Source organism: Leishmania braziliensis, chromosome 26, assembly GCF_000002845.2.
Source record: "Leishmania braziliensis MHOM/BR/75/M2904 complete genome, chromosome 26".
Taxonomy (NCBI): domain Eukaryota; phylum Euglenozoa; class Kinetoplastea; order Trypanosomatida; family Trypanosomatidae; genus Leishmania; species Leishmania braziliensis.
Window position 1 is genome coordinate 530,578 of NC_009318.2, and position 22,178 is coordinate 552,755.

Genomic DNA, 22,178 nt, shown 5'->3' on the forward strand with positions numbered 1-22,178 from the left:
ATATTCCGATGAACCGGAACTGCCGAGCCTCCAACCTGCTCAACATATCGACCTCCGCTACCCCCACCACTACCAGCGCGGTGATGTTCAACATGTACCGTGCACATACCCTCCTCCCCTACGTCGGCCCCATCACACAGAACTAGGCGGTGCAGAACAAGCCGGTGGCGATGCTGCGCCTGCCGCACAGCAAGGGCAAGCGCTTCGATAACCTGAATCAACTGAAGACCGCTGCACAGGAGGCAGGCCTGGCCACCACGCATCCGGAGGGAGAGGCAATCCTGCAAAATAAGACGAAGGCGCGAGTGGATGCGGAACTGCGGCAGTCGTGACACATCCCGCAGTTTAACGGGGTGTCGTACTTCCCCCTCTCGGATGGATTCGCTCTAAAGCGGTAGTCAGTCTGTCGACATCCTCGAGTCTGCGCTGGCAGAGGTCGCCAGCGCAGCGTGCAAAGGAAAGGCGCATATAAAGAAGTGCAGACGAGGGAAGTGCAACTCCGCACCACCATGGGTGCTCTTGTGTTCGTGGGTACGGACATGTGTTAGCTCAAGACCGTTGCTCTCTATCGTTCTGTATGCCTCGTCCACCACCACCACCGCCTCACATTTTTTTCGCCTTCAACACATCCCTCGTCCCCCTCACTCATGCCCTTCCTGTACTTCGCACCACCCTCCCTCTGTGTGTCTATCTTTCCGCTTCGCTCTCTTGTCGCCTTGCTGATCAACGCGCTGCCCCCTTCTTTTTCCCTGCCAAATCCCAAGCGGTTCCCCTCCCTCCCTCCCCTCCACACACACGTCCTCACACACACACACACACACACACACACATGTGCTCGTCATGGACGCGCTTACGCTCTAAGTTGGTGCCCATTTTTGTGTGTGCTGAGAAAAAAATGTATATGAAAGGCATGCGGCTACCGTGCAGTAAGGCGAGCTGAAAGCAAACATGCCCACTCCATAAGAGCATAAGAGGTCGAGAGAGAGACGGTCGTGGTGGTGCAGCACGTGAGAAGCGATGAAGCGGAGCTGCAACAATTCTATCCGCTTACACCCCAATGCCTATGTGTCGGTGTTTGCGCTTTGGCGAGTGTTTCCGGCCTCCTCCTGCGCTCCCTCCCCATCTTTCCGCTTTCTTCTGCTTCATGTCGTCTTGCTTGGGGCTGGCATGGCGCTAACCACTTGCTCTCCTCCCGCTCTGTATGTTTGCGTCTCGTCCTAGTGCCGTCCCGAAACGCACAAGTGCCTGTCGTACGGCAATCCTCCTTTCCTACATTTCTCGTGCTGTGAAGTACATCTTCACCTACGGACATGTAGTGCCGCTGTCCTGTCTTTCTCTATACATCCCCTCCTCCCCCGCTTTCGCTTCTTTGGCGTTCTCCTTCGACCTTTCGGCTGCTCATGATCTACGGCACGTGGACACACACGCACACACGCTCCAGAACTCATACGCGAACAGGCACCGACTTGACTCCCATGCCAGCTGTGTTCTCTCGCGCGCGCTCGTTTCTCTCATCTTGGCCTTCGATCCGTGTGCACACGCATTCATTTCCCCTTCTGCTGTTCTTTTAAGCGTAATCGTCTCTGCCGTTTCTCACCACACACACACACACACACACACACACACTTTCGCTTTCTGGAAGTTTGAGCGGTCACACAGTCGTGTCAAAACAAAACGATGGACACGGCTGTCACCAATCTAAGCGCTCATGCGAAGCCTTGGGCACCGAATGGGCCAACCCAGCAGCAACCACCGCTGCAGCACCCTCGTAGCCACAGCAACCAGTATAGCCAGGACAACGGCGTGAGTAGCGGGCACGGATCCGGCGTGCAGCGAGGCATGCGCGCGGGGGGGAATGCGAACAACGGATCCGTCAAGAACTTGGTGACCCCAGGGCAGCACCCCTACGAGTATGGGAATCTGAACGAGATGCTGCACACCATGCAGCAGCAACAGCCGCAGCAGCCGAAGCTGAGCTCGACGGCGGCAAAGCTCTTTGTAGGCCAGCTGCCGTTTGAGTGCACCGAGGAGCGGCTGCGCAACTTGTTCAGCGCGTACGGAAACGTTGAACACATTCACATCTTGCGCGACAACAGCAACCGCAGTCGCGGTGCCGCCTTCATCACCCTCTCCACCGTGCAGGAGGCCGACACAGCCATCTTTACTCTGCATAACCGCTATCGTATGCTTACGAACCGCGCCATTCAGGTCAGCTACGCCAAGAACAGCCCAAACATTTCCCCCTTCGGCACCCACAGTGCGGTGGAGGTGCATCAGTCAAATCCAACGAACCCGCTGCCCGATGTAGCAGGCCTCGCCACGCAGATGTCCCGCCTGTTCTGATGTGGGGAAAGGCGAAAACAAAACACCTCTCCAACAGTGAGGGATAACGGTGAGCGATGAAGTTGAATAACGCAGCGCCCTCTGCACGTGCGAGGGTGTATTTCATGGTCGTTAAATCGACGTGGTAGCCAATCTACGTGTCGTGGTCACCGCCTTCACTCTCTCCCCCTATCGCTCTTGTTCGTGTTTCCCTCCCTGCGCAATCATGCTGCCTATTTGGACCCAGCGCTTGTGCAGTAGCACAGCGACGAAGAGATACACACACACACACACGCCTTCACCCTTACCTGCGCCAATGCAACCATATATATATATATATATATATATGTGTGTGTGTGTGTGTGTAACACTTAAGCGAGCTGAGCATTGACGCATGGGTGCATGTGATGTGTACAGAAGGGAAAAAAGCGTGTCGATAGGCAAAGCAGAAGGAGGGGGGCTAAGGAAGTTGCTTGCACACATACAAGCACACGTCTCGCCGCCACAATCCCCCCTCAAGTCTCTCACTTTTGTCTTCTCTGCCTTCCTCTCTTCACCCTCACCCCTTGTGCCCTCCTCTACTCCTGTGGGGAGCGCACACACACACACAACCCATACTTTCCCTCTCCCTTCCCCAACCTCTCTCTCTCCGGGGTACGGCTGCTTACCTGATGGAAATGTGTGTCTATAACGGAGTAATTGGACGGTGTGTGTGTGAGGGGGTGTGAGTGGGTGTGTGGATGTTTGCGCTGTTGGTGTTGCTCATTTGCTTTGGCTGCAGAATGTGAAGTGTCCCCCTTCCCCCTCTGTCTTTCTCTCGTTCTCTGCCCATGACTCCCCCCTCCCCCTCCTCGTCGTCTTTCCCTATTTGCTTCTTCTTGGGCTAATATGCTCCACCTGCCCGCCCCTCCAAAATATCAAACGTAGAGACACACACGCAGAGCCGGGGGTCTTACCCGCAAGGCCCTCTGAAAACACAAGCGAAACAAGAGAGAAGGGGAGAGATGCGCACGCTGCAAAGTGCAAGTAACAGCAAGAACAAGAACAACGGGGTTGTGGAGTGTCGTTGCATTGTGGCGTAGGGTGCGTGGGTGGATGGGTGCTCGAAGCCATTCCGCTTGTTCACTCTTGTGTGCGTCCACAGCACAGCACTCATTTGTTGCGGTGGTTTGTTCTTTTCAGACTGGCATGCGCATAAGATGGGCATGTGTGTCGTGCCACAAGTCTGTGATACGCCGTGACAGACGCGCTCATCCATACGCCACGCTTTCTCTCTACAACCCCCCCTTCTCCGCCTCCACACCATCATATGTGCCTTCCCCCCCCCTCGACCTCTCTTCTCTACTCTTCTCCCCTCCTCATTTCGTTCCCTACGCGAGCGCGACACCGAAAAAAAACGCGTGCACGGCAACGATATCGTGGAGCCGTCGCAGGCTATTACTGGTACCCGCAGCAACAGCAGCAGCAGCAGCAGGCGCTGGTAAAACGCGAGAAACAATCAAACGAGGGACGCGGTTGTGCTGTGCAACACCGGCTGATTCAGTCGCTCACCACTTCTTGCGGTCCTTTTCTTAGACAGAAAGGGGCTCTCCTCTTTCCCTGTTGCTGTGTGTCTTTGAGTGGAACAGTCATCATACTAAACTGCGTACTGAGAGCGAGAGAGCGGGCGATCCTCAGATGGATACACATTCAGGGACTCTCTCGCTTCGATATCGCTGACACAACCGTGTGTGCGTACCTTGATAGTGTGGCGCTTTGTGTTTTCGTCTGGTCTTTGGTGTTCGTGCCCTTTGTCTTATTTTGCTTCCTCACATATGCGATTCCTGGCAAAGGTGGCGACCGCCTCTACTTTCACACTTGGAGTAGGGGCGGCAGGCTTTCTGTACTGCCAGCGGGGCAGCGACCTAGGTGCTGCAGCGGGAACGAGCGAGTCGACGAAGGAGCTCTCCGCGAAGGAGTTCAATAGACTGCAGCACGTGAAGCAGCTGAAGGAGGCACTGGCACCGTCACACTTGCCGTGGACTTTCCATGCACAGAAGGATCGGTACACGAACCTTCGCGAACTAACAACGCAGACTTCGTTGGAGTCTGTAGCCTCCTCTCCGCCTGGAGGACGAGCTTACACCGCCTCTTCGTCCGATGTGAAGCTCATCTTCTACCGTCTCCTCGGCTGCCCGTACTGTGCCAAGGTGGAGGCTGTGCTGCAGTACCACGATGTCCCATATGAAGAGGTCGATGTTGACCCGCTAACCGGCAAAGGACTGCCAGACCGTCGCTATCAGCTGGCACCACAGCTGTACTTTGCTCCGTTGGCAGAGCGCAAGAGTAACAACACCGGGGCAGCAGCCACAGACTGCAATGGCGTGTATTTGGTGGACTCCGCAGAGATTGTGTCACAGCTCTCCGGACCGCTGAAGTACGCGGCGGACGTTGTCAACCCACACATCAGCGCCACCCGTGACTGGATCACGAATCACTTCCACGGTGCCTCTTTTGCCATCACGAACAACTCCTTCCGTGATGCCTACGCCACGTACACGTATGTGACGCCAAGCAACTACCAGAACTTCTTCTACCATGTTGCTGGCAGTGCCGCACTGTCGGTGCTTTCACGGTACAAGATCCGGCCAAGGCTTATTGCAGAGATGGAGTGTGCTGACGGCCCGTCCGCCGCCACGCAGACGGGCACCCGGTCGGGCATGGCCTCGAATGGTCTGTGGATGCTGTCGGAGGCTTCGCGCAAGGCGCTCGCGGAGACGATGCGCTTCGGCGCGGTGGAGGAGTGGCTGCAGGCCGAGCTGCAAACGTTCCTGCAGCGTCGCCCGAATGGAAAAGTATTTCACGGCGGCAGCAGCCCCGACCTGGCAGACGTGGAGATGTACGGGGTGACGCGCGTGGTAAACCAGCACCCACGGCTCGGTTCTGTGATGCGCGAGGGCGCCTTTGGCGAGTGGCAGACGGCAATGCAGGAGAAGCTGAAGTCACACACAGGATCGGTGTACGCCTAGAGGTGATGCGTGTCTGTGTGCGTGGGTGTTTGTGTGTTTGGATAGTTGAATCGATTGCCGTGCGTAGGGGACTAGTGGTGGAAGATGCATAGCCTCGCCTCCTGTCTCTCTGACATGCTGAGCATTCCCCTTCTCCTCCACTTGTGCGTTGTGACGCACATGCACATTTATTCCGCAGAAACCCCTTTTTCTTTTGCACTGTCGTATGTCGTTAATTCGAGCACATGATGGCACCGACGCAGTCACAGCCGCCCCCCCCCTTCCTCCCCCCTCTCATTAAAACTGCCGCGGTGCACATTCTGCGCCTGCCCACCCTCTCTCTCTTACTGTGGATACGACTGACTGTGTGCAGCAGCCAAATCCGCTCACCCGGCGCCTCTGCGCGCATATTCGTTGGTGTGCGTGTTAGAGAAGTAGTGAGGGACCGAGAAATAAAGGAATGATGGATGGACTGGCACGCATACAGGACACCCTCCTTTTCATCCAAAAGAAGGAGAGGAAGAGTCCCGGCACCACAGATGCCCTTCCTACGTACACGCAGCTGTGCACCGGCCTTTTGTGGCGGTGGCGGCCACGTTTGGCTCGTCAGGGAAAGAGGGGGCGAACACGAGTAGAGTGATAGGTATCGTGAGCGGCGCGCCTCTTCTCTCTCTCTCCCCCTCTGCATTCATCTGCGCAGCGGCTCTTGTGCTCCAAGAGCACCACAAGCGAAAGACTCGTGTATCGGAGGCCTTTGCGAGCCACTTCTCCCCCAACTCGAAAGCATCGCATCTGTCTGCCTTTTTGGGTGTTCCTCTGAACTCTCTTTCTCCCCACACCCCGTAGCTCCTCTGTCCGTTCTCCCCCCACACCACACACACACACACACACACACACACACGTGCATACATCTACATGCGCATCTAGTCCGACGTATACTCATCATACACCTACAGATACTTCTAAAAATGCGTCGCTTTTTTGTAGCCCGCCCCTTTCCGAGCGTCGCCCTCATTCGCCGTGCTTCAGCGAGCACGCAGGCAAGACCTGCAACCGCCACTGGTGCCACTGCGCCTGCAAAGCCGACGACAACCGCCTACGACTTCCCCAAAGATGTGCTGCACAATCGTCTGTGGCAGACGCACCAGGCAGGGCGACACATCAATGTATACGTCGACTCGGGCCGCATTGCATGGATCGTCATGAATCGTGCCGAGTCGAGCGCCAACGCACTGGGCGAGGAGTTTGTGAAAGACATGAATGCGGCCCTAGACATTGTGGAGTCTCTCGTCGCGAACAATGAAGCCCAATTCACCATCTTGACAAGCGCCAAGTCGACGTTCTGCGTCGGAGCTGATATTGACCAGATGTACACCATAACGGACCCTACGGTGGCGGTGCAGGTGCCGACCCTTGGACACATGCTCTTCAACCGCATTGAGCAGGAGAAGTTCCCCATAGTCGCCGCTATCAACGGCCTCGCCCTCGGTGGCGGCTTTGAGCTATCGCTTGCATGCCATCAGCGGCTTATGGCCTCGACCGCGAAGGTGGGCTTCCCAGAGTGTCTACTTGGTCTTCTGCCAGGCGGTGGTGGCACAGTACGGACGCAACGGCTGTGCGGGCTTACCAAGACGGTGCAGTGGATCATGACCTCTAAGCAGATCAAGGCGCGGGAGGCCAAGTCGGCTGGCGCGTGTGACGCTGTCCTCCCTGCTGAAGACCGCTGGAATGGCGAGCACCGCTTCTTCGAGGGGGTGCGCAAGTGGGCTGGACAATACCTCTCCGACAAACCTGCCCTTTTGTCGAAGCGGAAGAGCATTTCGCTGATGGATCGCGTGCTTGAGCACACAACCTTCGGTCGCCGTAAGATCGCCGACGAGACCATCAAGATGCTGAACAAGAAGACAAAGGGCAAGTACATTGCGCAGTACAAGGCGCTGGAGTGCGTCATGTACTCCGCCACGCATAGCAATCAGCAGGGCTTTGACAAGGAATGCCGCGGCTTCGCTGAGCTGCTGTGCAGCCCAGAGGCGAAGAACCAGATGTCCCTGTACTTCCTGCAAGAAGGCATGAAAAAGAGCGCAGACAAGACGGGCGTTTCCAAGGACAAGGTGATGCAGGTGAACCGCGTCGGTGTCATTGGCGCCGGCGTGATGGGCTCTGGCATTGTCCACTACTTCGCCAAGAACAACATCCCGGTGGCGGTGAAGGACTTGAAGGAGGAGTCCGTGAAGCGGGGTATCAACAACGTCCGTGCCGAGTTTGAGCGAGCCGTGCGCCGCAAGCGCATGGTAACGGCAGAGCTAGAGAAGAAGATGGACCTTGTGACGGGCGGTACGACCAACGAGGTGTTTCGCGGCGTGGACGTCGTTGTCGAGGCCGCTGTGGAGGTGATGGATATAAAGAAGAAGGTAATTCAGCAGCTGGAGAATGAGGGTATCCTCAACTCCAAGAACCTCTTCGCCACGAACACGTCCTCGCTAAGCTTGACCGAGATGCAGACGGTGGCCAAGTGTCCGCAAAACATCGTCGGCATGCACTTTTTCAACCCCGTATCGAAGATGCCGCTTGTGGAGGTCATCAAGGGAAAGAGCACTTCGGCCGAGGCCGCTGCCGCCATCTTCAACCTCGCCCTCAGGACGGGCAAGATGCCAATCATCGTGAACGACGGCCCTGGATTTCTGGTGAACCGCATCCTTGGCGTATACATGGCCGAGGCCGGGCGACTGGCAGTGGATGAGCGGTGCCACCCATCGTGTGTAGATGAGGCTATCCTGGCCTTCGGCATGCCGATGGGGCCCTTCCGCCTTTTGGATGAGGTCGGCCTCGACGTCGCCTGTCACGTGGGGCCAGTGTTGACAAACGGCCTGAAGAGCGACCGCTTCGGCGTCAGCCCATCCATCTCCCTAATGGTGAAGGACGGCCACCTCGGCCGCAAGAACAACAAGGGGTTCTACAACTACACGGCAGATGGGAAGGAAATGGGACTGAACAACGCGGTCCTGAAGAAGTACCTCGGTGAGGAGCTGAGCCCCTCCATCTCGGAGACGGAGATCGTGGACCGCTGCGTCTTGCTCATGGTGAACGAAGCCACCCTCATCCTCGATGAGGCGATCGCGATGTCACCCGAGGACGTTGACACGGGGATGGTGTGGGGTACCGGCTTCCCGGCGTTTCGTGGCGGGTTGCTGCAGTACGCTGACCACCGCGGCATCGCCAACGTTGTCGCAGCGCTGGAGCAACTGCAAAGCAAGACGAAGAAGGACTACTTTGCCCCCACGGAGAGACTGAAGAAGATGGCCATCAAGGGTATGTGCTTCTTCCCGAATCGCCCGTACGTGCCATACCAGGAGCGCCACGGATACCCTAAGGTGACGTTCTAGACGCCGTTCGATCATCGAGGAAGCGCAGCTCACAGAGCAACGCGTGTGTTTTTGGATGCGTTCTTAGGCTCCCACTTCAAACATGGTGCCCCTCTCCACCACCACCACCACCACCCTCGTTCCAGGAAGAGACCCCAAAGCTGTCCCTGTAGGAGAGAAAAAGATACACACTCACCCAAGTGCCTTCGTTTGGGCCTATTCTATCATCTGTGCGTCCGTAGCGCACCACCACCCAACACGTGCGTCCACCCTCCCCCTTCCCCTTTTCCTTACCTTTTGCCTTTTCTGCCTCGGTCGCTCGCGCTGGCTCTCTCTCTCTCTTTGTGTGTGTGTGTGTGTGGTGACTCGCTTTTGCCATCATCTCTTGTGGAAACGACAGAATTCACACTGAAGAAGAAAAGTACGACGGTGTGGCGTGCTCACAATGTATGCGTTCAGGTTACTCCCTCCCCCACCTCTCTCTCTCTCACTCCCTTCCCTGTTGTTTCGCTGTTTCTTAGTTCGCCTTTTGGCGATGTAGGCCATCAGGCGGTGACAGCGGACAATGGCGCCCGGGTTAAGAGGGGGGGAGTGTGTGAAGAAGAGCTTCTCGCTAACGTCTGAATTTTTTGCATAGCGACTCTGTGTGGAGAAAAAGTCAGTGCAGCGTGTTGGCAGTCCCTCCTCGATGTGCAAGCGCAATAAAACAAGTGCAACGGGAGGAGAGGAAGAAGTCGATTCAAACAATATTTCTACCGCTGTTGTCTTCGTGGGGCTTTGTTTGTGTATTTGCTTTGCGTCTTCTCAATGCTCTTCTCTCTTTCTCTCGCTTCTCGGGAACGTGGACGTGCCCTGCGTGTGTGTGTGTGTGGGGGGGGGGGGGGTGCCTGTGTCTTTGCGGCGAGTGCAGCCGCGAGGTTTTGGGTCGAAGAGCTTTGAGCTCTCCAAGCACGTTGATATCGCTGATTCTACTCTGGTTCACGTCTCTACTCTCTCCTGCGATGCCACCATTTCTCGTTGGCTGCCTTGTTTTCGCACGTACCGCTGTGTGGGGGAGGGGGACATAGTGGTTGGTGGTAAAGGGTGTACTCATGTTGCGCATATGGCAGTGCATTGTGGCAGGAATTGATGCTCGCAGTTGTCCTTTTATTTGGTGTGCGTGCGTGTGTGCCTCTTTCTTGCTTCCCTGACGTCGACGGTTTCGTCCTTGTTGGTTTGGCTGCTTTCTCTGTGACTCCCCATTCCCTCTCCGCACTCCTGCGTGTGTGTGTGTGTGGGTGGGGGTGGGGGAAATCCTCGTCGACGCTGCTCTTCAGCAGGAGACTCGCATGACTGCGATAGCAGCCCTTCTCTTGTGTGCATGTGTTCTCTCTACGTTCTTTCTTTCCTCTTCTGTTCTCGTTTTCGGTCTTCCCTCCCCCCTCTTCCTCCTCTGTGAGCGTGTCTTTCAGGAGTTAGCCGTTGAGCTGCCACCACGAGCATATTGTTTCACTACAGCCCCCGCACTGCCTCCCTCCGCCTCATTACAGCAGTCTGTGTGTGCGTGTGAGAGGGAGAGAAGAGGGAACGATGGAACGCCAGGCCAAAGAAGGGTAGGCAGTGGGAAGACACGCGGGGAAACCCAAAAAGAGAGAAGCGGGCTTCATTCGAAGGCAGTACCCCATCCTTGGACCGTCATTCAGAGGCGTCCCCTCTCTCCGCCTGTGTCCTTCGCACGTACACACACACACACACACACACACACACATATAGTATATGGGGCTCTCTATGGCTATAGCACTCGGTCCATCTGCGCCATGGCAGCGCAATTCTCTTTTACTCCGCCGCTCCTCCTCCTCCTCCTCCTCCTCACACACACACACACACACACACACACACCGTTAACCAACTCCATCTATTTTTTTTTGTGTGTTCTTCTCATGCGCTTTCTTGCTTGACTCGCTGTCTCCCTGTGTGCATGTACGCGCCTGCATCTGGCTGGTGGGCTCCACCCCTACCTCCCCATTTCGTCTTGTATCGCACAGCTCGTCATGCCTCCGAAACGTGCAAAATGGAAAGCGGTAGAAGCAGCGGCTGGTAAGTCCGCTTCGAGGAAGCGAGGCCGCAGTATGACTGCCGCCGCCAACGCACCTACTGCCGAGGAACATATCGTTGAGGAGGCGCAGGCTTCCTCATCGCCCCCTTCTCAGTCCAGCTCCAATTCAAACTCGGTTGTGTCGATTCCCCCGCCACCTGCACTCATCGACGTCGATGCCGCACCATGTGAAGTACCTGTGGAGAGAAAGCTGCGACGAGCCACGCGTCAAACGACGCTGACGGGAGCGATACTCAACACAGCACCAGTGCCCTCTCGAGTCTCGACAAAGAAGTCGCGCTCTCGAGACGGCGCGGATGGACAGAAGAGAGGCGCAGTTGGTGGCGAGTTGAAGCCCGTTCCCGGCTCAGCACGGATATCCCTGAAGGGAGCCACTCCGTCGCTGCCATTGGAGGGGCCCGCTTCAGCAGCACTTCTAGAGGAAGCGCTGCTGACACACCTGCGTTCTGCGCTGGCTCGCAACTACATGCTGATGACGGGACGTACCATTGAACTGGCTGCACAACCGCATACAAGCAACATGATGGGTGTCTTGGATGCCTTGGCCAAGACAACGGAGGTCGAAGAGACAGCGGCACCTGCCGACGACAACGCCGATGAGCCAGACAACGACGCCACTAGCGCTAAATCGTTAGCGCTGGAGGCAAGCGGTGTCAACGATGTAGCCATGCGGGCTGTGCTTCCATGTGTTCAATACTTCATACTTAGCGAGTGTGCCCGCGTTGCCCGCGTGGTGCGCAGGGAAGGAGGCAAAGGGTACGGCGACGACCCGGCGACCCGAGCAGCTGAGCTGCTCGGCTTTCTTCTCTCCATGCTGGACAAGCATGACACGTTCTCCACCCTCCTTGCCTTAGCATGCCCATCCTGCCGCGTCGCAGGGGTGAGCTACTCGGCCTTCTCATGCTTGACGCAGTATATGGTGTTGTCGCAGCGCGCAAGCGCGGAAGAGATACCCCTGATGGACCAGAAAAGCCTGATTGAGCGTCTGGGACTCCTCGATGGGTGTCGCAGCGCAACGGGTCGCCCGTTGGATGTGGTCGAGTGTTGTCCCTTTGGCGTGGCGCACGTCCACCTCTACCTCCTGATCCGCACCAGCCCGGGAGAGCGGGTCAACTCGCGTCTCGCAAAACTTCGGTGGCAGCACAAACCGTTTGAGCTGCTCTCCTTCCCTTCCCTCGCCAAGGCAGCAAAGGCGTTCGACACGGCCATGGACCGATATATGGCGGATCGCACACGCGATTTGATACGGCACCAGCGCATTGCCCCAAACTCAGCCGGCGGCTGGGCACCGTTGACAGGTAAACAGGCAAAGTCACCGCAGTTCACTGCAGCACAACGTGCACTTCTAAAGCCCAAGGCTGGTTGTCTGACGTGGGCGGAAGAGCTTCTCCGCGCGATCCTTCCAGAGACCGCCACACAACCGTGGCACCGTAATTCGGAAGACCTTCAGTCACGCATTCGGCGCTTCTACGCGTACACGTGCGCGGATGTCAATCACGGCGGCTATTTCTCCGCAACACTGGAGCCAGCGTCTGCTCTGTGGTTCTCTCCGTCCAGCATGGGGTCGTTCATGAGCACGACCAGCTTGGTACAGGCAAGGCTGCTGTTTTCTCAGATGAAGGTGTGTCAACATGTGGCCGAGGCAGTGCAGCACGGTGGCCGCTGCTCCTGCCACAGCCACCACAACGCCGCTGCTGCAGCAGTACTGTTTGTGGAGGCGCACGGCCCGTACATGGCGGCGCTGCGCCACTGCTGTGATGAGTCGTACCTCCTCGTGGGCAATGATACGGTGAATCTGAGTAGAACAACCGACGCTGCGGTCGACGTAGATGCGGTCGAAGAGAAGGCAACAACGCCTGGGGCGGCCGCCGCGGGTGGCTGTCAAGAAGCCGCATCCTTCTACGCTGCAGGCTCCTTTGCCAGATTCCAGGCAACGCTGGGGGTGACAGGGTCGATGAACGCAGCGCAGATAGTGGACTGCGTGGCGCGAGTGGCGACAGAGTCAGCAGAGGCTCTGCCAGTTTCGCAGGTGCCTCGACAGTACATTCAAGCGGAGCTGAAGCGGCATCAGCTGGAGAGTGTGCAATGGATGTGGAACAAGGAGTGTGGAGGTTATCGCGAGCACGTGTCAGTCCCGCTCTACCACATCGACACTGGCGCTGTACCGGCAGCACGCCACGTCGGCGTCATGTACTACTGCGCAGCAACAAACGAGACCATCGTTGCACGCAGCAGTGGCAATTCTGTGGCAGCAGGACGGGAGGCGGAGGCAGATGTAGATGCGTGGAATGTGGCGGGCGGGCGTGTCCGCGGCGGCTTGCTATGCGATGACGTAGGACTCGGCAAGACGCTGTCGATACTAACGCTGTGCGCTTACGATAGGGCGATGCGCGAGGCCGGCAACAGCGACACAAAAGAGGCTAAGGCCTTGGGGAGTGAGATGGCATCAGTCGCGCGAAGGTTTTGGCAGGTGTCAGTGAAGCCAGCAGCGATGCGCCACTGCATCCTGGGGTTCAGTCCAGAGGTGCTCCACTGGGCATTTGGCAACTTCCGCTCCGGGATCGTGCCCCACCCAACTATGCCGACGCGACTACCGCACACAACACTCGTTGTGGTGCCGCTGTCAATCGCGACACAGTGGATCGGGGAGATTCACAAGTTCTACCCAACCGCGTCCTACATTCTCTTCTACGGCGCCAAGCGGGCGCAATACACGGCAGACGACATGCAGCGCGCCGACTTTGTCATCACAACATACGAGACACTGTCGACGCATCTGCGCCAGGAGGCGAGCGGGCTGGAGTTTTGGATGACACGCGCGGCCGATGAAACCGATGATGCCGTGTGTGCGAAGGCTGCATCGCATGGCTGGTCAAACTTGATGCCGTCGGAGCTCCTTGCAGCCGTGCAGCAGTACGCCAGCGACGTGGTGTGGCCAGCAGCAAGCGGTATGAGGGAAGCTGACGGTACCGGCATAAGACTGGAGATGATGCAGAGTAGCGACTGCGCAACGGTGCCACCATTGCAACTTGGCCAGGGCGAGACCCGTAGCAGCCGCAGGGTCAGTGGCCATGACCGCGCTCAACGAGGTGGCGGGGCGAAGCTACAGCTACCCTCCCCCGCAGCCGCCATCACCACCACCGCCGTTTCGGGTACGTGGACGCTTGAGTTTGACGCTGTCCATGGTATGCCGGCGTTTCGTTGCCCCGCCTTCTCCCTCTCCGTATCTTTTGACGATTCAGTGGTGGACACGGCCTTGAGGTCCGTCTATCGCCACACGTGTCTGCCAGACACCGGTGCCGTCAGCGACGCGTTTCTCGACCACACGTGGGAGCTGCTCAAGGGCTACAGTGCGGCAACAGCTGCGGCGCCCGCGACGCAGGTCGAAATCACGCAGTGCCGACTCTTCGATGGTCAAGGCACACATTGCGCTACGTCAGCCTTCCTGGCGCTCCTGTTCCACGCTGCAGAGATGTACACGCTCCCCGACCCCACACGCCGCGAGCTGGTGCGCCACGTGCTGCTTCCACCGCTGTGGAGGGTACTGGTGGGGTACTGGGCCAACATGAAAGCACACTACGCCGATGTGGCCGTGGCCGAGGCGACGGGGCGTCCCGCGCTGCGCATCACCGACCTGCTCTTCCGCCGTGTTGTGCTGGACGAGTCACAGAAGTGTGGCGCCGCGAGTCTATTCCACCTGCTGAGTGGCGAACGCTGCTGGGCCGTGACAGGCACCCCGATCAACAACAACAAGACGGAGTCGCTAGGGCTTGCGTTGCGCTTTCTCGGGCTGCACAGCGCGGCGCGGCTGCTCAGTCGACCCCCACTCCGCCACGTATACTTGGCCCATGCCTATCTAAACACCCACAACGTGTCGGCGTACTACACAGCTGGCCACTTTCTAAGCCACTCAGTGAATCGGGGCCTGCGCTCCCTGTGGGTGCGTCGCCACTCCGATGCCCTGCCGGGGTCGGTGGAGGACGAAGTTGCATTTTGTGTGTGCGCCCAGTGCCTGCAGCGCGACCTCTACGGTACCTCCGAGGCAAGTCTAGCGAACATCCCCTCTGAATACCGGCTATGGTCGCCTCCGCGCGACCTCCAAGTTGGCTTGCCGTGCCTGCCAAGCAGTCTTTTCGAAGTCCTTGCCCTCACCATGGTGCGGCATGAGCGCAATCAAGATGTGCGCCGCGAACTTCAGCTGACCCCTGCGCACTATCAAGTTCATTATGCAGCTCTGACCGTGGACGAGATGCACCTGTACGACCGCGTTGCGCTCGTTATTATGAGCGTTGCGACGCGCCTGCATCGCCAGGGTGTCCTGTCATCACGCATGGGATACGCCATGCAGTGGGTGCAGGAGCTGTGTCGGCTATGCCTGCACCCATCACGAGTGGGCAACGACGAATTACTACGTGGAGACATTGAGGCGCACGTGTTGCGAGGCGTCCGGCTCATGAGCGACGATCGCGTCTGTGGCATCAATATTACTGAGGTGTTGGCGGACTCCTTTGTTGCGGCAACGCCGCAGGAGGCGTTGGAATGGGTCACGTCGATGGCAGCAGCGCGCAAGCCCGGTCTCCTCAGAAACTCAAGTATCCCAGAGGAAACGGCGACAACGCTGGCGGAGATCGCGCAGGTGCCGCCGCTGCTACCGCAGTGCGGCATTTGCATGGACAACATGGCAGCGCCGACCCTGCTGAAGTGCCTTCACATGTTTTGCAAGGAGTGTGTACTTGGCGTGATTGACGCGAGCCGCAGTGTGATGGGCAACGTGAACGCGAAGTGCCCCTACTGCCGCGATCGGAAGTCGATGATGGAGGAAAAACGTGTCGTGATGGTTGACACAACAGTACCAATGAAAGTGGTGGCGGAGACGAGACACAATGACAAAAGCAGCACAACGGCAGCGGCGCACTCAGGCGACGAGGACGTGAACGTGGTGCTGGCGCGCATCGGCGACGGCAGCCGTGTGCGCGCTTTTTTGGAAGTGGTGGAGGAGATCTGGCGCACGCAGCCGGATGATGGTGTGCTGGTGTTCTCCAAGTACCCCGCGTTTCTGCAACTGGCGTACGATGCGGTGGCAGCGCGGGGCTACGCGCCGCACATGGTGTGCGGCGCCTCGTCACTGGCACAGCGGCAGCGGGCGATGCGTGCGATGCAGTCAAGCAGTGGTGACTCGGCACTGTCGCAGCGTCGTATTTTGTTTGTCACGTCGCGCAGCGCAAACGCCGGCCTCAACTTGACCTTCGCTAACCATGTCGTCTTCCTTGAGCCCAACCTCAATCCCGCCATAGAACATCAGGCTGTCGGACGCGTACACCGCTTTGGTCAGCTAAAGCAAGTCATTGTGCACCACATCTTTGCACCTCACACCATCGAGGAGGTCATCTACCGACGGTCTGTTCGGCTGCGCGAACAAGCGGCGCAGGGGCAGCAAAGCCCAACCTCAGCAACGCCTGGCACGGGCACAAGGGATTCTGATGCGCTGCAGAGGCGAACGCAGTTCGGCCGCATTGCACCAGCAGAGGTATTGCTACTGCTCGAGTATCCTGTGTCTCCGCAGACTGCGTAGTCGACGGAGGGTGCATTCATATGTTCTTGACTCTGTAGTGTCGTTGCTCTACCTGCTTCTCCTTGGAACTCAGCTGAGTTGAGCCTAACCGGACCCATCACCTCAAGCTATTTATAGCTTTCTTCATAAGCAATGGATATGTTGCCTAAAGCTTCGATTCTGCTGTGGTCTTCGTTTTGCAGTACTATCCCCCTCCCCTCCCCCCAGTAGTGCATTCATGCGCCATTCCTTCTCGCCCTCTTCTGACCTCCCCCATCCCACACTCGCCACACGAGAAGCCACCCGTCTCCCGTTCGTCTCTCGTTTGCTGACACGTATCACACTCATACACAGGCACACACACAAAAAGAAAACGCAGCCTTCGAAGTCACCAGCCTCACTATTGCGCTTCTCTACAAAATATGGGTTCGCGCACTTCACGCACGCTCTCCAGTGACAGCATCAGTCCAGCTGGTGCTCCTGCAAACGCCGCGTCCTTGCTCTGCTGTTCAACGGCGTCCGATGTGACAAGCAAGCGCGGTGAGCAGGCTGAACTTACTGACCTGCGGAGGCGAGCGCAGCGCACTCATGAAGCAGACGAAGAGAATTTCCTTCCGTGCCTGTCCGCTGCCAGGCGTGCGCAACAAAGCAATGGCAAGTACTACAGCAATGCACGCAAGCGCCAGCTGAATCAATACAAAACTTCGAGGGACTGCCAGGGTGACCGCGTCGTAGCGCCAGTGCAGCAGCCAAACCTGAGACAACCCCAAAAAGATGCGTCCGAAGCCTCGGCATCTTCTGTGCGCACGATGGCGCACCAGCCGCCACTCCGCCGCCGCAGCGTCGACCACCAGAACATGCCGCTGGATCATGAGCAAAGATCGAGACCAGGCACGAGGGCGCAGCGTCGCCGCAAGTGTTGGACCGACAGCCCCTACACGGGACAGGGCAGTGGCCGCCCTCAACGCGCCTCCCCCGATTACCTTCCGTTCCTAGCTATCAACACGCCGCTCGCTTCACAAGGCGACGGCGGCGCTGGATTTTTCATTGGGTAATCCGCCACGGGCCACAGCTCGGCCGGCCCTCACCCCCGCTGCCCCTTGGCACTGCAGTCGCATTCTCTGAAATATTCGGCGCAGCCAAATCATCTGCGTGGGCTTTTTGTTTGCGTTCACCTGTTCGTTGCCAGGGCCGTCTCGGGTTCCCTCTGCTCCGGCTGCCCTCCCCGGCACGGTCGGCGGCGCGCCGCGCCTGCGCTGGCTCCTTCAGGGGCGCAACCCGCTGACCCCGGGCTTAGGCGCCCGCGCCCCCACCAGGGCCGCCTGGCCGACCCCCGCCCCCGGGGGCGGGTCCCTAACAGGCCAGCGGCCCCCGCCCCACCCCCACCGAACACGCCCACCCAAGGCCATCCTTTTTCCCACCGGGATGCCCCCTTTTTCATGCATTCGAAGAAGCACAACAGACTTTCCTACAGATAAATGTCGCCATCGGCTAATACGGCCCCCCTCGAAGGAACTACGGATCACCAGTCACTTTGCCTGTCCACGTTCGGGGGGCCAACTACCCCTGCGCACACATCTAGGGAACTACTGCGACTTTGTGGAAAACAATTAAACATGTCACCTCGTATGGTGGTGCTTCATTTTGTTCGAGTCTGTAAAGCCTGTGATTCACACAAGATGTGCTGCGATCAGGGAACTTTGATAAATCAGCGTCCTTTGCTCAAGTCTTGGCACCACTCATAACTTTTTCGTTCTTCCTATAACTCAGCTTTTCCAATGACGCTGGCCACCTCTGGCGGTGACAGGGCCAAGCACCTGCGGTGCTGGGAGGTCAGGGAAACTCATCCCTGCTGCTGTCGGTGGTCAGGTCGCGCGTGGCGTTGCGTCGGCGCGATCGGCGACAGTGATCACGTTTGCGTCATTCACATGACGAGGGGAGTGTTGACGCAGCTCCAGCGCATCTCACCCAGCCCTCGCTGCCCACGGGCGGGGAGCCTGAGCCACCGCGACGGATGCACCAGGGGGGCGACTGGCACAATGGGAGCGGCGGCCTGAGAGGAGAGTGGCTGTGGTTTGGGGCAGGGGGGCGTGCTGAGATGACTAGGTCGGCGCACTGCAGTAGTGCATGGATCTGCGGCTGCTTCGCGCCAGCCGCTGGGCGTGTGACAGACCAGGTCGAGTGGTGCTTGACTCATGTTCTATAGGATAACAGTTACAGTGAAAAATAAAGCGTCCTTATTTGGCTCCATTTTCTTTTTTTTTTTTAATGCGGACACTGACGCGTTTTTTTTGTGCATATTTGACAACTTTTTTCTTTGCGCCGCCCTCGTGCTTTCAACTTATTGGGTTGGATTTCGCAAAGCGTAGCTGTGGAGCTTTGACAGCATAAAGGCAGTGAAGAGTTTCAGGTGTAAGGGAATCGGTGAAAGGGTAAAGAATTTCTGACGCCGGGAAGAAATGGCAGGCACGACAGTAAAGTAGCCGTGTGCAGGGCTCTGCTTCTTCTTTCTGAATCCATTTCAAGCGAGGTGGCTACTACTACTATTAGTGTTAATGGTGATTGTTGACCTACTTTGGGGGCCTTCCGTACACTTATTTAACAGAATGGCTTTTTGTTTACCTCTGTTGCTTGACTACCTGGGTTAATGCCGGTGTCCTGACCCGAAATGTATTCGCTTAGATGACTGTGGTTATCTTTTGATTATATATCTGCACACGCACATGTTGACCTTTATTACTGTTATCAAAGGGAAAACATCATCGCCGTGTGGTGGCAAGGCGCCTTGATCGTCAGCTATTCATTTTATTAAGAGCAACTTTTGCTTGTTAAACGTACTAGCATTTACTTTTTCGTTTTTCCATCATCCTTCGTACCTTTACTGAATGCTTAAGCCAACTCTTCAGGGTGGGCAAATGTGTTATGCTTTCTTACGCCATCTCCTCTATAGTTTTTTGTCTGTTTTTTTGTGACTGATTGTGTGTAATGGAAAGCTGGAAGCTCATTGTCGCCGTTTGTCGTCGCTGTTTCTTCAGCTAGAAGGGCGATACGGTTAGTACATCCAACGCTGAGATACTATTTGTTTCTTTTTTCGCGTTCTTCCCGGAAAGGGTACATGTAGCGACTTTTTGCTTCTTTCATCTCACCAAGTCGACCAGGCTTACCATGCGCGTGAACTATGGTAGACACTGGCTTTGTTGAAACGAGGTTCTGGTACTCATTGTATACCAGACTTAGCGTCGCTTTTGGCGAACGCGTTCAAAAGTTGTCTACTGTCAACCTTGCTTATCTCATCCGTTCCTGTTAGGGGAAAGGGTTGTCACTAGATTTGTGTGCGTATATAGAAGCAATATCCAGTGGCGAAACCCACTTTGTTTTTGGGGGCATGCTTTAAATGCTGCCCATTTAATCAACTGCACTGTATCTACCCGTTCCTTTGATGTATCTACGTGCTAGGCTTCAGCACCACTCAACCATCAGAAAGATCAACGATAAGAAGAAACGTGGCTATCCCTTTGCCCTTCGCGACCCCCAAGTAGCAAAGAAAAGCCTGCTATAGTGGAGTGCCTGATTGATGCTTCAGTAATGTCTTTACTCGGAGACGAAGTTGGCCGCCTCTTTTTTTTTCTTTACGCGAGCACTTGGTGTAGTTTTTTCTACTCTACCCTGCACAGTACTTTTCGTTATCTATTTTTTCTTCTTCTTCCTCCGTTTTCCTCTACAAAGCTGCCTTTTCTCTCTCTACGATAACGATCCACACTATTTCACTCTAAATACCTTCTTCACTTCTCTCCGAGATGGCCTGTACTCCTATCTTTGCGAACATTTCAGCAGTCGAAAAATGTGCCGCTCTGTTTCCTAAGACGGTCGCAGCATGCGAAGACCTGGTCAAAGCAGCGACGCATCGCGCAGAGCAGTCGCTGAGCAAAATCTACAGCATCACTGCTGCTGACCGAACCTTCAGCAATACTGCTAGGCCTGTGGACATTGCAGCAGCGGAACTGGATGTGTCGGCCAGTCTTCTATCCGTTATGGCAAGCGTGTCGCCGAGCAAGGAGGTGCGCGACGAGGCAAACAAGTGTGTCGTTGAGCTCGAGACTTTCGCAATCGATAACTTTGAATCGAACCGGAAGCTGTACTCAGCGCTGAAGGAAGTGTGTGCCGCGCCGGCGTATAAAGCTGAGTATGCGAACGGGAAGGCGCCACGTGAGTGCACGTACTGGATGGAGGAGCAGCTTGCCGACTACCGCCGCAAGGGAATGGAGCTGCCGGAGGAAGAGTTCCAGAAGGTTGTGCAGCTGCAGAAGGAACTCGCGTCACTTTGCACGGTGTTTCAACAGAACATCAGCGAGGACAAGACGGAGGTGTATTTCTCGATGGATGCACTAAAGGGTGTACCGGAGAGCGTTCTGTCGGGACTCCCGCGCACAGAGGCTGGTGAGTGCACGCTAAAGATGGACTACCCAACTTACCACGCCGTGATGAAGAACTGCGAGGTGGCGTCAACGCGCCAGGTAATGGCGCGCGCCTTCACAAATCGCGCGTACCCTGCGAACGACAAGGTGCTGAGAGACATCATCGAAAAGCGCCACCAGCTCGCAGTCATCCTCGGCTACCCGTCCTTCGCGCATCTGTACATCTCGGACAAGATGGCGAAGACGCCGGAAACGGCGCAGGTGTTTGTGGACGAGCTGATTCCGAAGGTGCAGAAGAAGTGGGCGGCCGAGGCGGAGCTGCTCAAGAAGCACCTGCACCCCAGTTGCTCGCTATCGCCAGCAGGCGAAGTCCAGGCGTACGACGTCCCCTTTATGATCAACCAAATCAAGAAGACGTTGCTGAATGTGAGCGAAACGGAAATCCAGGAGTACTTCCCGATGGACGCGACGGTGAAAGCGCTATTCGATATCTACCAGTCCTTCTTCGACGTGACGTTCCTGCAGGTGGACAACGGGTCAGCGCTTTGGCACAGCGACACAAAGACGCTGGTGGTAAAGGACAACAAAAGCGGCTGCGTGCTGGGCTATATCATCCTTGATCTGTTCCCTCGCGAAGGCAAGTACTCACACGCGTGCTGCCACTCGGTGGTGCCACCTGTGCTGCTCAACGAAGGCGGAAACGACTTCTCTCCAGCACTGGCCGTTGTCATCGCGAACTTCCCAGCAGCCACGGCCGAGCGCCCGGCGCTGTTTCTGCACGACGACGTCGAGACCTTCTTCCATGAGTTTGGCCACGCCATTCATTCCCTGATGGGGAGGACACGTATGGCCACCTTTGCAGGCACGCACGTGAAGCGTGACTTCGTAGAACTTCCCTCCCAGATGCTCGAGGAGTGGCTGTGGGAACCGGAGATTCTGCAGAGCATCACGAGTCATTACAAGACGAAGGAGGCGCTGCCACGTGCATTGATTGACGCCAAGGTAGCATCGAAGAACGCGTTCAGTGGACGGGACACGCTGCGGCAGCTGCAGTTTGCGACGTATTCGTTGCAAATTTTTGGACTGCCGTTCTCGACGCAGCCGCACGACGACCTCAACACTACGCAGCTCTTCTACGACATAGAGCCACGTGTGATGCCCGGTCTGAGCTACGACCATAACACGCATTTCGAGAGCGCGTTCGGCCACCTGACAGGCTACGCTGCCGGCTACTACGGGTACATGTGGTCGAAGGTGTTTGCCTTAGACTTATTCGAGTACATTCGCTCACGAAACGGACTCCTCGACCCAAAGATGGGCCGGCACTACATAAACTGCATCATCGGTGTCGGCGGCAGCCAGGACCCGAACGACATGCTCACCAAGTTTCTCGGTCGCGAGCCGAACAATGAGGCATTCCTGCGCAACATTGGTGTCTAAGTGACA

At 56.8% G+C, this 22,178-nt stretch overlaps 5 protein-coding genes across 5 annotated transcripts; all 5 read left to right on the top strand.

The window, feature by feature from the left end:
• Positions 1 to 1,677: 1,677 nt before the first annotated feature.
• On the top strand, positions 1,678 to 2,343 carry LBRM_26_1550 (conserved hypothetical protein; the record flags this gene model as incomplete). The annotated part of the gene is made up of 1 exon (XM_001562336.1): positions 1,678 to 2,343. One exon carries the CDS (start codon positions 1,678 to 1,680, stop codon positions 2,341 to 2,343), a length of 666 nt encoding a protein of 221 aa, XP_001562386.1.
• A 1,793-nt stretch (positions 2,344 to 4,136) lies between these two features.
• On the top strand, positions 4,137 to 5,330 carry LBRM_26_1560 (conserved hypothetical protein; the record flags this gene model as incomplete). The annotated part of the gene is made up of 1 exon (XM_001562337.1): positions 4,137 to 5,330. The coding sequence occupies one exon, from the start codon at positions 4,137 to 4,139 to the stop codon at positions 5,328 to 5,330; it is 1,194 nt and encodes a 397-aa protein (XP_001562387.1).
• A 947-nt stretch (positions 5,331 to 6,277) lies between these two features.
• On the top strand, positions 6,278 to 8,692 carry LBRM_26_1570 (trifunctional enzyme alpha subunit,mitochondrial precursor-like protein; the record flags this gene model as incomplete). The annotated part of the gene is made up of 1 exon (XM_001562338.1): positions 6,278 to 8,692. The coding sequence occupies one exon, from the start codon at positions 6,278 to 6,280 to the stop codon at positions 8,690 to 8,692; it is 2,415 nt and encodes an 804-aa protein (XP_001562388.1).
• Positions 8,693 to 10,701: 2,009 nt separating this feature from the next.
• Positions 10,702 to 16,338, top strand: LBRM_26_1580 (conserved hypothetical protein; the record flags this gene model as incomplete). Its single annotated transcript, XM_001562339.2, has 1 exon — positions 10,702 to 16,338. The coding sequence occupies one exon, from the start codon at positions 10,702 to 10,704 to the stop codon at positions 16,336 to 16,338; it is 5,637 nt and encodes a 1,878-aa protein (XP_001562389.1).
• Positions 16,339 to 20,348: 4,010 nt separating this feature from the next.
• LBRM_26_1590 (putative thimet oligopeptidase) lies at positions 20,349 to 22,172 on the top strand (the record flags this gene model as incomplete). Its single annotated transcript, XM_001562340.1, has 1 exon — positions 20,349 to 22,172. The coding sequence occupies one exon, from the start codon at positions 20,349 to 20,351 to the stop codon at positions 22,170 to 22,172; it is 1,824 nt and encodes a 607-aa protein (XP_001562390.1).
• Positions 22,173 to 22,178: the final 6 nt, after the last annotated feature.